General features: G+C 46.1%; 1 protein-coding gene across 2 annotated transcripts in view; it reads left to right on the top strand.

The window, feature by feature from the left end:
- Positions 1–15,019, top strand: part of LOC115207302 (acid-sensing ion channel 1-like) — a 343,093-nt gene that overhangs the window by 282,187 nt on the left and 45,887 nt on the right. For both annotated transcript variants that reach the window (XM_029774287.1, XM_029774286.1), the window contains one exon: positions 7,910–8,060. In XM_029774287.1, the coding sequence (XP_029630147.1) occupies positions 7,910–8,060 (151 nt within the window). The remainder of the gene's footprint in view (positions 1–7,909; positions 8,061–15,019) is intronic.

Genomic DNA, 15,019 nt, shown 5'->3' with positions numbered 1-15,019 from the left:
TGTCTTGCCCATTCACCCTCTAAATGGCACACATACACAATCCAAAAATCCTTCTTTAACCCGTCTCTTCCCCATTCATCTACACTGATTTGAAGTGGATTTAACAAGTGGCATCAATAAGGGATCATAGCTTTCACCTGGATTCACCTGGTCAGTCTATGTCATGGAAAGAGTAGGTGTTCTTAATGTTTTGTCCACTCAGTGTATAATATGTAAAGGTAAATTGTAGTGTTCCACAGTATTGTTATGTAGAGGCATAACATTTAGATGGCTTTATATGTCCCCCAGAACATCTGGAAACCAACAGGTTTGTTGTAGCCTATGTGAAGAAAATGATTTGCAAGGCGTCACTGTCTAGGTATCCCACTCAGTTAGTTTCAGTAGAACTGGACACCAACCACTTGATGCTCTCTCTGTCTCTATCTCAGTCTCTCTCAGTCTCTCTCTGTCCCTCTCTCAGTCTCTCTCTCTGTCTCTCTCAGTCTCTCTATCAGTCTCTCTCAGTCTCTCTCTGTCTGTCTCTCTGTCTCTATTTCAGTCTCTCTCTGTCCCTCTCTCAGTCTCTCTCTCAGTCTCTCTCTCAGTCTCTCTCAGTCTCTCTCTGTCTGTCTCTGTCTGTCTCTCTGTCTCTATTTCAGTCTCTCTCTGTCTCTCTCTCAGTCTCTCTCTCAGTCTCTCAGTCTCCATTTCAGTCTTCATTTCAGTCTCTCTGTCTCTCTCTCTGTCTGTCTCTCTGTCTCTCTCTCTGTCTCTCTCTCTCTGTCTCTCTCTCTCTCTGTCTCTCGCTGTCTCCATTTCAGTCTCTCTCTGTCTCTCTCTCTTTCTCTCTGTCTCTCTCTCTGTCTCTCTCTCTGTCTCTCGCTCTGTCAATTCAATTCAATTCAATTCGCTTTATTGGCATGACGTAACAATGTACATATTGCCAAAGCTCACTTTGGATATTTACAATATAAAAATAAATAAAAATGAGAATCAAAAATTGTCAACGGGACAACAGTAACAACAATAACCAACGGTCAATATAACCATACATTCAACAATAACAATAATCATACAGTTGAGGACATGTGCAGGTTTATTGGTCTGTCAGACACTGTCCCTCAACTTATGGCAGGCAGCAATGTAGTGCGCTGCCAACCCACAGCTCTCTGCGTCCTCCCCCAACAGGACGGGTAGCATATCCTCATCAGAGAGGTCTTTGAAACCTTGAATAAGGGTTTCAAATTTGGGGAAATGACACTCTCTAATTGTTTTATATTTTGGACATTTTGTCAGGAAATGCAGCTCCGTCTCAGGTTCTGCTGTTGTGCAGTGGTTGCACAGCCTTTCCTCTACAGGGAGCCAGGTTTTCCTGTGTCTACCCTTCTCAATGGCAAGGCTGTGCTCACTGAGCCTGTCTCTTTCTCTGTCTTTCTCTCTGTCTCTCTCTCTGTCTCACTCTCTGTCTCTCTCTCTGTCTCTCTCTCTCTGTCTCTCTGTCTCCATTTCAGTCTCTCTCTCTGTCTCTCTCTCTGTCTCTCTCTGTCTCTCTGTCTCCATTTCAGTCTCTCTCTCTCTGTCTCTCTCTCTGTCTCTCTCTCTGTCTCTCTGTCTCCATTTCAGTCTCTCTCTCTGTCTCTCTCTCAGTCGCTCTCTCAGTCTCTCTCTCTGTCTCTCTCTCTGTCTCTCTCTCTGTCTCTCTCTGTCTCCATTTCAGTCTCTCTCTCTCTCTGTCTCTCTCTCTGTCTCTCTCTCTGTCTCTCTGACTCCATTTCAGTCTCTCTCTCTGTCTCTCTCTCAGTCGCTCTCTCTCTCTGTCTCTCTCTCTGTCTCTCTGTCTCCATTTCAGTCTCTCTCTCTCTGTCTCTCTCTCTGTCTCTCTCTCTGTCTCTCTCTCTGTCTCTCTGTCTCCATTTCAGTCTCTCTCTCTCTGTCTCTCTCTCTGTCTCTCTCTCTGTCTCTCTGTCTCCATTTCAGTCTCTCTCTCTGTCTCTCTCTCAGTCTCTCTCTCTGTCTCTCTGTCTCTGTCTCCATTTCAGTCTCTCTCTGTCTCTCTGTCTTTCTCTCTGTCTCTCTCTCTGTCTCACTCTCTGTCTCTCTCTGTCTCCATTTCAGTCTCTCTCTCTGTCTCTCTCTCTGTCTCTCTCTCTGTCTCTCTGTCTCCATTTCAGTCTCTCTCTCTGTCTCTCTCTCTGTCTCTCTGTCTCCATTTCAGTCTCTCTCTCTCTGTCTCTCTCTCTGTCTCTCTCTCTGTCTCTCTGTCTCCATTTCAGTCTCTCTCTCTGTCTCTCTCTCAGTCGCTCTCTCAGTCTCTCTCTCTGTCTCTCTCTCTGTCTCTCTCTCTGTCTCTCTCTGTCTCCATTTCAGTCTCTCTCTCTCTCTGTCTCTCTCTCTGTCTCTCTCTCTGTCTCTCTGTCTCCATTTCAGTCTCTCTCTCTGTCTCTCTCTCAGTCGCTCTCTCTGTCACTCTCTCTGTCTCTTTCTCTGTCTCTCTCTCTGTCTCTCTGTCTCCATTTCAGTCTCTCTGTCTCTCTCTGTCTCTCTCTCTCTGTCTCTCTCTCTGTCTCTCTCTCTGTCTTTCTGTCTCCATTTCAGTCTCTCTGTCTCTCTCTCAGTCTCTCTCTCTGTCTCTCTGTCTCTGTCTCCATTTCAGTCTCTCTCTGTCTCTCTCTGTCTCTCTCTCAGTCTCTCTCTCTCTGTCTCTCTCTTTGTCTCTCTCTCTTTCTCTCTGTCTCCATTTCAGTCTCTCTGTCTCTCTTTCTGTCTTTCTCTCTGTCTCTCTCTGTCTCTTTTTCAGTATCTCTCTGTCTCTACCTGTCTTTCAGTTATTAATGGGGTATCATTTATAAGACTCCTTCATTCTATCACTCCTTCACATGCTCACATTCTCATTCACTTTTTCACCCCTTCACTCCTTCACTCTCTCTCCTTCACTCAGTCCTTCACTCTCTCTCTCCTTCACTCAGTCCTTCACTCTCTCTCTCCTTCACTCAGTCCTTCACTCTCTCTCTCCTTCACTCAGTCCTTCACTCTCTCTCTCCTTCTCACACCTTTTTATCTCATGGTGAGCTCTTAATTAAAACTGACCATACACTCAAAGAGTATTACACATTAACATTTTAGTAGCAGCAGGAGATCTTTCTGTTAAAGTTTCCATGTCAGTTGCAGACAGGCATTAATATATTCTTGTGATCAGTTGGGAGGAAAATATGCCTGTCTGTCTGGTTAGTGAAAGTAACTGCTCTTTATCTGGCTAGCTGGTTTGGCTATTCATTCAGTGGTGTGAGGATGCTGTGGTTTGGCTATTCATTCAGTGGTGTGAGGATGCTGTGGTTTGGCTATTCATTCAGTGGTGGAAAACACTGTCTCTATTTTAGTTATGAGAACTAAAAGCACTGACCTTTTCTTGTAGGTGGTGTTGTGTTTTACCCTAAGCCTTTTTCTTGTGGGTGGTGTGGTGTTATACCCTAACCCTTGTATTGTGGGTGGTGTTGTGTTTTACCCTAACCCTTTTTCTTGTGGGTGGTGTGGTGTTATACCCTAACCCTTATATTGTGGGTGGTGTGGTGTTTTACCCTAACCCTTTTTCTTGTGGGTGGTGGGGTGTTTTTTTTCTTTTGTGCGTGTTTCGTCCACCCAAGTAGTGCTCTATATAGAGACACATAGACACCCTTCCCTATGCTGCCGAGCCGTAATAATGTGATAATATTACAGGTAGGAAACACTATAGAATAACCTGAGTGTCTTCTGTTTTTATAAACAATGACCTGAGTGTCTTCTGTTTTTATTGATGTTTCTCAGTTCTGGAGTCCTCCCCCCCACCACCACCAGGTATCTACTGTTGTAGCCACTCCCCCCCACCACCACCAGGTATCTACTGTTGTAGCCACTCCCCCCCACCACCACCAGGTATCTACTGTTGTAGCCACTCCCCCCCACCACCACCAGGTATCTACTGTTGTAGCCACTCCCCCCACCACCACCAGGTATCTACTGTTGTAGCCACTCCCCCCCCACCACCAGGTATCTACTGTTGTAGCCACTCCCCCCACCACCACCAGGTATCTACTGTTGTAGCCACTCCCCCCCACCACCACCAGGTATCTACTGTTGTAGCCACTCCCCCCCCACCACCACCAGGTATCTACTGTTGTAGCCACTCCCCCTCCCCCCCACCACCAGGTATCTACTGTTGTAGCCACTCCCCCCCCACCACCAGGTATCTACTGTTGTAGCCACTCCCCCTCCCCCCACCACCAGGTATCTACTGTTGTAGCCACTCCCCCCCCCACCACCAGGTATCTACTGCTGTAGCCACTCCCCCACCACCAGGTATCTACTGTTGTAGCCACTCCCCCACCACCAGGTATCTACTGTTGTAGCCACTCCCCCCCCCCACCACCAGGTATCTACTGTTGTAGCCACTCCCCCCCACCACCAGGTATCTACTGTTGTAGCCACTCCCCCCCCCCACCACCAGGTATCTACTGTTGTAGCCACTCCCCCTCCCCCCCACCACCAGGTATCTACTGTTGTAGCCACTCCCCCTCCCACCACCAGGTATCTACTGTTGTAGCCACTCCCCCTCCCCCCCACCACCAGGTATCTACTGTTGTAGCCACTCCCCCCCCACCACCAGGTATCTACTGTTGTAGCCACTCCCCCTCCCCCCCACCACCAGGTATCTACTGTTGTAGCCACTCCCCCTCCCCCCCACCACCAGGTATCTACTGTTGTAGCCACTCCCCCCCCACCACCACCAGGTATCTACTGTTGTAGCCACTCCCCCCCACCACCAGGTTTCTACTGTTGTAGCCAATCCCCCCGCCCACCACCAGGTATCTACTGTTGTAGCCACTCCCCCCCCACCATCAGGTATCTACTGTTGTAGCCACTCCCCCCCACCACCAGGTATCTACTGTTGTAGCCACTCCCCCTCCCCCCCACCACCAGGTATCTACTGTTGTAGCCACTCCCCCCCCACCACCACCAGGTATCTACTGTTGTAGCCACTCCCCCCCACCACCAGGTATCTACTGTTGTAGCCACTCCCCCCCCCACCACCACCAGGTATCTACTGTTTTAGCCACTCCCCCCACCACCAGGTATCTACTGTTTTAGCCCACTCCCCCCCCCCCCCCCCCACCACCACCAGGTATCTACTGTTTTAGCCACTCCCCCCACCACCAGGTATCTACTGTTTTAGCCACTCCCCCCCCACCACAACCACCAGGTATCTTCTGTTGTAGCCACTCCCCCCCCCCACCACCAGGTATCCTACTGTTGTAGCCCACGCACCTCCCCCACCACCACCCAGGTATCTACTGTTGTAGCCCTCCTCCCCCCACACCACCAGGGTATCTAACGTTTGTAGCCACTCCCACCCCCACACCACCAGGTATCTACTGTTTGTAGCCCCACTTACCTCCCCCCACATACCTACCAGGTATCTACTGTTGTAGGCCCATCCCCCTCCTCCCCACCACCAGGGTATCTACTGTTGTACGCCGATTATCCCCCTCCCCCCCACCACCAGGTATCTACTGTTGTAGCCACTCCCCCTCCTCCCCACCACCAGGTATCTACTGTTGTAGCCACTCCCCCCCCCCTCCTTCCCCACCACCCAGGTATCTACTGTTGTAGCCACTCCCCCCCTCACCACCACCACCAGGTATCTACTGTTGTAGCCACTCCCCCCCCTCACCACCACCACCAGGTATCTACTGTTGTAGCCACTCCCCCCCCACCAGGCATCTACTCTTGTAGCCACTCCCCCCCCCACCACCAGGTATCTACTGTTGTAGCCACTCCCCCACACCACCACCAGGTATCTACTGTTGTAGCCACTCCCCCCCCACCACCAGCTATCTACCGTTGTAGCCACTCTCCCCCCCACCACCAGGTATCTACTGCTGCAGCTTCTCACTGTGCCAGCCAGCCCCAGTCATTCTTCTCTCTAAAGGTCAAGCCTCATATTACAAAGTTTGACATTTTTCAAAGGACATTTCATTAATGTTGATCCGTTTGTTTCTTGAGTGTTAAGGGGTTTCAGTGCCAATGTCTGACTTACTGTATAAAGTGTGTATTTTGTCTTTGTCACATTACAGTTTACAGATTTTCAGAAAAGCTGCATCCACAAATACAGAGCCTTCGGAAAGTATTCAGACCCCTAGACTTTTGCCACATTTTGTTACATTACAGCCTTACTCTAAAATGGATTAAACAAATAAAATATTCAGCAATCTACACACAGTACCCCATAATGACAACATAAAAACAGGTTTTTAGAAATGTTTGCAAATGTATTAAAAATAAAAACAGAAATAAATGATTTACATAAGCATTCAGACCCTTTGCTATGAGAACTCGAAATTGAGCTCAGGTGCATCCTGTTTCCTTTAATCATCCTTGAGATGTTTCTACAACTTGATTGGAGTCCACCTGTGGCAAATTAAATTGATTGGACATGATTTGGAAAGGCACACACCTGTCTATACAAGGTCCCACAGTTGACAGCGCATGTCAGAGCAAAAACCAAGCCGTGAGGTTGAAGGAAATGTCCATGGAGCTTTGAGACAGGATTGTGTCGAGGTACAGATCTGGGGAAGGGTACCAAAACATTTCAACAGCTTTGAAGGTCCCCAAGAACACAGTGGCCTCCATCATTCTTAAATGTTTGGAACCACCAAGACTCTTCCTAGAGCTGGCTCCCCGGCCAAACTGAGCAATCGGGGGAGAAGGGCCTTGGTCAGGAGGTGATCAAGAACCCGATGGTCACTCTGACAGAGCTCCAGAGTTCCTCTGTAGAGATGGGAGAACCTTCCAGAAGGACAACCATCTCTGCAGCACTCCACCAATCAGGCCTTTATGGTAGAATGGCCAGACAGAAGCCACTTCTCAGTAAAAGGCACATGACAGCCTGCTTGGAGTTTGCCAAAAGGCACCTAAAGACTCTCAGACCATGAGAAACAAGATTCTCTGGTCTGATGAAACCAAGATTGAACTCTTTGGCCTTAATGCCAAGCGTCACGTCTGGAGGAAACCTGGCACCATCCCTACGATGAAGCATGGTGGTGGCAGGATCATGCTGTTGGGATGTTTTTCAGAAGGGACTGGGAGACTAGTCAGGATCGAGGGAAAGATAAATGGAGCAAAGTATAGAGAGATCCTTGATGAAAACCTGCTCCAGAGCACTCAGGACCTCAGACTGGGGTCGAAGGTTCACCCTTCCAACAGGACAACGACCCTAAACACACAGCGAAGACAACGCAGGAGTGGCTTCAGGACAAGTCTCTGAATGTCCATGAGTGGCCTCGCCAGAGGCCGGACTTAAACCTGATTGAGCATCTCTGGAGAGACTTGAAAATAGCTGTACAGCAACACTCTCCATCCAACCTGAGAGAGCTTGAGAGGGTCTACAGAGAAGAATGGGAGAAACTCCCCAAATACAGGTGTGCCGAAGCTTGTAGCGTCATACCCAAGAGGACTCGAGGCTGTAATCACTGCCAAAGGTGCTTCAACAAAGTAATGAGTAAAGGGTCTGAATACTTTCCAATTTTTTTTATAATTGTGCAGAAATGTCTAAAAACCAATTTTTGCTTTGTCATTATGGGGTATTGTGATGTCATTATGGGTTATTGTGATGTCATTATGGGGTATTGTGATGTCATTATGGGGTATTGTGATGTCATTATGGGGTATTGTGTGTAGATTAATGAGGAAAAACAACAATTTAATCAATTTAAGAATAAGGCTGTAACGTAACAAAATGTGGAAAAGTCAAGGAGAGTGAATACTTTCCAAATGCAGGGAATAGGGTATCTTGTGGCTCAGGTCATAGTAGTGCCCTTTATTGGTTGGCATTTGAGACGCATTGCGTTTTGTTCATTATATTGCTAATTGAAACCCATTGGTCTTCTTCTTGTTTCAGATCTTCACCCGTTATGGGAAGTGTTACACGTTTAACTCTGGCCAAGATAACCGACCGCTGCTGGTGACCATGAAGGGAGGGATGGGGAACGGTCTGGAGCTGATGTTGGATATCCAACAGGACGAATACCTGCCCGTCTGGGGAGAAACAGGTGAGGAGGGAGGGAGGGAGGGAGGGAGGGAGGGAGGGAGGGAGGGAACGTGAAACCACTTCAGAAGAATCGACAGAGAACAAACACTAGCTACCTGCTAAGGAAAGGAAGAGAGACAGATAGACAGGTAAGCAAGCTAGTCCACGTAGAATTTATTTTCAAATTCTCAGTTTCGGATCAACTCAATGAATCTGTTTTAAAAATAAAAGAACAACCTCTCTAAAAACGTATCTTTGATATTTCCAAGAGAGATAATACCCTTGGAGAGAGATCAGAATCTTCACACCACTCTTTTGTTCCTCATCAATATGAATCTAGCTCTATCTGGAAATTCCACACGGTTGGAACACAATCGCAGTGAAAACGGTACATTATCGACTCTTTTAAATCAAATTGGATGGTGGTCGAATTATCGAATGCTTCTTCATTGTCATGTAATTGTATCTCTCGTCAGGAACGCTTGTTTTCTGCATGAATCAAATGAAAGAATATGGCGGTAGTCAGATGAAAATCAATACAGCGCTTCTCTCTGCAACGGTATGTAGATGTAGTGTCTGTGTAGAAAAAGGCCTTTTACTCGTACTCAAAGGGACTATCTGGGAATATGTTTAACAGTCATTTCAATTCTTGATATCTACCCAGCTGATTACCAAAACACCTGCCGGGGATGAAAATCTAATCTTATTACTGTAGCTTTAAGTCAGAGGCTGCAAAAGTCTTCAGAGTGAGTATGTAGAAAAAAACACATGCGTATAGTAGCGATTTGCATTTCTACGTCGATTCTCCAGTGGTATTCCAATATTGAGGCCAAATATAAATGTTTTTTTTAACAATATTATGGTGACAGTGAAGTGACAGAATATATACAAATACTTAATTTGTTACTACTTTAATACACATGTAAATGAATTTGTCCCAATAAAGCTGACTGATGCTCTCTTCTTTATCAGAGGCTCACACAGCATTCCAGTCAGGCTCCCAGTGCTGTAATTGAAAAGACAGAGAGAGAGAGAGGGTACTGGTAATGAGAGAGAGAGAGAGAGGGGTACTGGTAATGAGAGAGAGCGAGAGAGAGAGAGAGAGAGAAAGAGAGAGAGAGAGGGTACTTTTAATGAGAGAGAGCGAGAGAGAGAGAGGGGGGGAGTACTGGTAATGAGAGAGAGCGAGAGAGAGAGAGAGGTTACTTTTAATGACAGAGAGAGAGGGGTACTTTTAATGAGAGAGAGAGAGAGAGAGAGAGAGAGAGAGAGAGAACGAGGGAGAGAGAGAGAGAGGTTACTTTTAATGAGAGAGAGAGTGGGTACTTTTAATGAGAGAGAGAGAGAGAGAGAGAGTGTGTACTGGTGATGAGAGAGAGAGAGAGAGAGAGAGGGTACTGGTAATGAGAGAGAGAGAGAGAGAGGGGGGGTACTGGTAATGAGAGAGAGAGAGAGAGAAAGAGAGAGAGTGTGTACTGGAAATGAGAGAGAGAGAGAGAGAGAGAGAGAGAGAGACAGAGAGAGAGAGAGAGGGTACTGGTAATGAGAGAGAGAGAGAGGGTACTGGTAATGAGAGAGAGAGAGCGAGAGAAAGAGAGAGAGAGAGAAAGAGAGAGAGAGGGTACTTTTAATGAGAGAGAGCGAGAGAGAGAGAGGGGGAGTACTGGTAATGAGAGTGAGCGAGAGAGAGAGAGAGAGGTTACTTTTAATGACAGAGAGAGAGGGTACTTTTAATGAGAGAGAGAGAGAGAGAGAGAGAGAAAGAGGGGAGAGAGAGAGAGAGGTTACTTTAATGAGAGAGAGAGTGGGTACTTTTAATGAGAGAGAGAGAGAGAGAGAGAGAGTGTGTACTGGTGATGAGAGAGAGAGAGAGAGAGAGAGGGTACTGGTAATGAGAGAGAGAGAGAGAGAGAGAGAGAGAGAGAGAGAGAGAGAGAGAGAGAGAGACTTTATACTTTTTGTCGTTCTTTAATGATACGTCCTCATTTCATTAAACCATATATCCAACCCATCTACCCCCAGCTGTACAGGCTGCTCCATCTACCCCCAGCTGTACAGGCTGCTCCATCTACCCCCAGCTGTACAGGCTGCTCCATCTACCCATCTACCCCAGCTGTACAGGCTGCTCCATCAACCCATCTACCCCCAGCTGTACAGGCTGCTCCATCTACCCATCTACCCCCAGCTGTACAGGCTGCTCCATCTACCCATCTACCCCCAGCTGTACAGGCTGCTCCATCTACCCCCAGCTGTACAGGCTGCCCCCCCCCCCCAACACTCATATCTCCTGAAACATCTCCACACTGTTTATCATTCTATACAACTCAAATTCCACCCTAAGGCACGCAGAGACCATCCCATTAAACACTAGTAAAGGGTCTGTTATCCCTCCACCCTGTTCCTCCTTGTTAGACAAATAGACAACTTCGCCTTAGCAAACAAAAAATTCAACAAAACACATTTGTCTTTTTCCTTATTCAAATACCTGCTCCCCATTATAAACATCCCGACAGTAAACTCCACCCACAACCTCTCACACAGACATTCCAACAGAGACATTAATGGCCTTAACCTGGCGCACACAGAAAACAAGATGCACAGTTTCACTTCTGTCACAGAAAGGACACCGCTGTCCGGCTCCCGGTTCAACCCGTACCAACCAGCTGTTAGTGGCCAGGGCTCCATGTAGAACCCTCCACTGGAGGTCCTCTGACCTCTGGTACTGGGGGTTTGTAGAGCCCCCTCCATCTAAAACCCACCATACTCTCCGCCCCACATACCCCCTGCCACTGATGTGCCTTCACTCCTGTTAGGCTCTTAATGTTCCTTACCTTGACACAGAGGTTGTAGAGGGCTACAAATACAGAAAATACATTACAAATACAAAATACAGAGAAAAAGGGGGCGGAGGTTGAGCTGCCTTCTGAGAATTCGTGGGCGAGTGAGTAAACCTCCACTATCATCCGTTCTATTGGCCAACGTGCAATCACTGGAGAATAAAATGAATGATATACGATCAAGACTATCCTACCAACGGGACATTAAAAACTATAATATCTTATGTTTCACCGAGTCTTGGCTGAACGACTTCACGGATAATATAGAGCTGGCGGGATTTTCAACGCACCGGCAGAACAGAGACGCTACCTCTGGTAAGACGAGGGGTGGGGGTGTGTGTCTATTTGTCAATAACAGCTTGTGTGCGATGTCTAATATTAAAGAAGTCTTGATGTATTGCTCACCTGAGGTAGAGTACCTTATGATAAGCTGTAGACCACACTATCTACCAAGAGAGTTCTCATCTATATTATTCTTAGCCATCTATTTATCACCACAAACCAATGCTGGCACTAAGACCGCACTCAACGAGCTGTATAAGGCCATAAGCAAACAAGAAAATGCTCATTCAGAAGCAGCGCTCCTAGTGGCCGGGGACTTTAATGCAGGCAAACTTAAATCCATTTTACCAAAGATTTGGACTCATCAGACCAAAGGACAGATTTCCACTGGTCTAATATCCATTGCTCGTGTTTCTTGGCCCAAGCAAGTCTCTTCTTCATATTGTTGTCCTTTAGTAGGGGTTTCTTTGCAGCAATTCGACCATGAAGGCCTGATTCACACAGTCTCCTCTGAACAGTTGATGTTGAGATGTGTCTGTTACTTGAACTCTGTGAAGCATTTATTTTGGGCTGCAATTTCTAATGCTGGTAACTCTAATGAACGTATCCTCTTCCTTTCCTGTGGCGGTCCTCATGAGGGCCAGTTTCATCATAGCACTTGATGGTTTTTGCGACTGCACTTGAAGAAACGTTCAAAGTTCTTGAAATTTCCCGAATTGACTGACCTTCATGTCTTAAATTAATGATGGACTGTCATTTCTCTTTGCTTATTTGAGCTGTTCTTGCCATAATATGGACTTGGTCTTCTACCAAATAAGGCTATCTTCTGTATACCACCCCTACATTGTCACAACACAACTAAATGGCTCAAACGCATTAAGAAGGATAAGAAATTCCACAAATTAACTTTTAACAAGGCACACCTGTTAATTGAAATGCATTCCAGGTGACTACCTCTTGAAGCTGGTTGAGAGAATGCCAAGAGTGTGCAAAGCTGTCATCAAGAAAAAGGGTGGCTTCTTTGAAGAATCTCAAATATAAAATATATTTTGATTTGTTTAACACTTTTCTGGTTACTACATGATTCCATATGTGTTATTTCATAGTTTTGATACCTTCATTATTATTATTATTCTACAAGTTAGAAAATTGTCACAATAAAGAAAGAGTAGGTGTGTCCAAACTTTTGACTGATACTGTCAGTCAGCAGTAATCTCTGAAAAATGGCACTAGAACGTTCTGCAGCACCCAGCCTCACCCTACTATACTCAGAAATCAAATGTTTGCAGATGATCTGGTGCTTCTGTCCCCAACCAAGGAAGGCTTACAGCAGCACCTAGATGTTCTGCACAGATTCTGTCAGACTTGGACCCTGACAGTGAATCTCAGTAAGACAAAAATAATGGTGTTCCAAAGAATTTCCAGTAGCCAAGACGACAAATACAAATTCTATCTAGACACTGTTGCCCTAGAGCACACAAAGAATTACACCTACCTCGGCCTAAACATCAACACCACAGGTAACTTCCACAAGGCTGTGAACAATCTAAGAGACAAGGCAAGAATGGCCTTCTATGCTATCAAAAGGAACAGAAAACTCAACTAACATGCCCTCAATGGTTGTGAGGTCTGGGGTCCACTCACCAACCAAGAATTCACAAAATGGGACAAACACCCAATTGAGAGACTGCATGCAGAATTCTGCAAAAATATAATTTGTGTACAATGCAAAACCACAAACAATGCATGCAGAGCAGAATTAGGACCATAACCACTAGTTATCAAAATCCAGAAAAGAGCTGTTCATTTCTACAACCACCTAAAAGGAAACGATTCCCACACATTCCACCACAAAGTCCTTACCTACAAAGAGATGAACCTAGAGAAGAGTCCCCTCAGCCAGCTTTCTCATAATTTGTTTGGGTCTAAATGTGTTTATATCCTTGGGCTCTGTGGGGTATTTTTGTGTTTGTGAACAGAGCCCCAGGATAGAAACACATTTAGACTCAACCAAATTATGAGAAGGCAAAAAGATAACCATTTGACACATTGGAAATAATAAAAAATAAAAAAAACAGAGCGAGTTGGAATGCTACCTGACCCGAAACCGAGCGTACACCGTGGCAGAATACCTGACCCGAAACTGTGCGTACACCATGGCAGAATACCTGAACCGAAACCGTGCGTACACCATGGCAGAATACCTGACCCAAAACCGTCCGTACACCGTGGCAGAATACCTGACCCGAAACCGTCCGTACACCGTGGCAGAATACCTGACCCGAAACCGAGCGTACACCGTGGCAGAATACCTGACCCGAAACCGTCCGTACACCGTGGCAGAATACCTGACCCGAAACCGAGAGTACACCGTGGCAGAATACCTGACCCGAAACCGTGCGTACACCGTGGCAGAATACCTGACCCGAAACCGAGAGTACACCGTGGCAGAATACCTGACCCGAAACCGAGCGTACACCGTGGCAGAATACCAGACCCGAAACCGTGCGTACACCGTGGCAGAATACCTGACATCCATGACTATGTACAGACTCAGTGAGCATAGCCTTGCTATTGAGAAAGGCCGCCATAGGCAGACCTGGCTCTCAAGAGAAGACAGGCTATGTGCACACTGCCCACAATATGAGGTGGAAACTGAGCTACACTTCCTAACCTCCTGACGAATGTATGACCACAATAGAGACGCATATTTCCCATAGACCCACAGATAATTTGAAAACAAATCAAACATTGATAAGCTCCTGTCATGACGTTGGCCTGTGGGGGGGAGGTTTATGACTCCCATAAATACCTTTCCCCTTTTCTCTCTCTCTCTCTTTACTTTATAGAGTTGACTCTTGGAAAGCCTTTGTTAACCTCTTATGGCTAGGGGGCAGTATTTTCACGGCTGGATAAAAAACATACCCGATTTAATCTGATTATTAGTCCTGCCCAGAAACTAGAATATACATATAATTATTAGCATTGGATAGAAAACACTCCAAAGTTTCTAAAACTGTTTGAATGGTGTCTGTGAGTATAACAGAACTCATTTGGCAGGCCAAAACGTGAGAAGATTCTGTACAGGAAGTACCCTGTCTGACCATTTCTTGCCCTTCTTTGTCATCTCTATTCATTACAAAGGATCTCTGCTGTTACATGACACTTCCTACGGCTCCAATGGGCTCTCAGAGCCCGGGAAAAACCTGAATGACGTAATTCAAAGCCCTGGCTGAAACACACGAGCGCTTTTGCTAAGTGGTCTATCAGCAGACAAAAGGTTTAGGCGTGTGCACTGGCCGCCCCCGCCTTTCTGTTTTTCCCTCTTTTTACCGAAACGTAGATTCCCGGTCGGAAAATTATCGCTTTGTTACGAGATAAATTGCATAAAAATTGATTTTAAACAGCGGTTGACATGCTTCGAAGTACGGTAATGGAATATTTAGAATTTTTTTGTCACGAAATGCGCCATGCGCGCAACCCTGATTTACCATTGGGATAGTGTCTAGAACGCACAAACAAAACGCCCCTGTTTGGATATAACGATGGATTATTTGGGACCAAACCAACATTTGTTATTGAAGTAGAAGTCCTGGGAGTGCATTCTGACGAAGAACAGGAAAGGTAAGACCCTTTTTCTTATAGTAAATGTGATTTTGGTGAAGGCTAAACTTGCCGGGTGTCTAAATAGCTAGCCCGTGATGGCTGGGCTATGTACTTAGAATATTGCAAAATGTGCTTCATCCGAAAAGCTATTTTAAAATCGGACATATCGAGTGCATAGAGGAGCTCTGTATCTATAATTCTTAAAATAATTGTTATGCTTTTTGTGAACGTTTATCGTGAGTAATTTAGTAAATTG

Source organism: Salmo trutta, chromosome 14 (assembly GCF_901001165.1).
Source record: "Salmo trutta chromosome 14, fSalTru1.1, whole genome shotgun sequence".
NCBI lineage: Eukaryota > Metazoa > Chordata > Actinopteri > Salmoniformes > Salmonidae > Salmo > Salmo trutta.
This window is presented reverse-complemented; position numbering and strand designations above follow the sequence as displayed.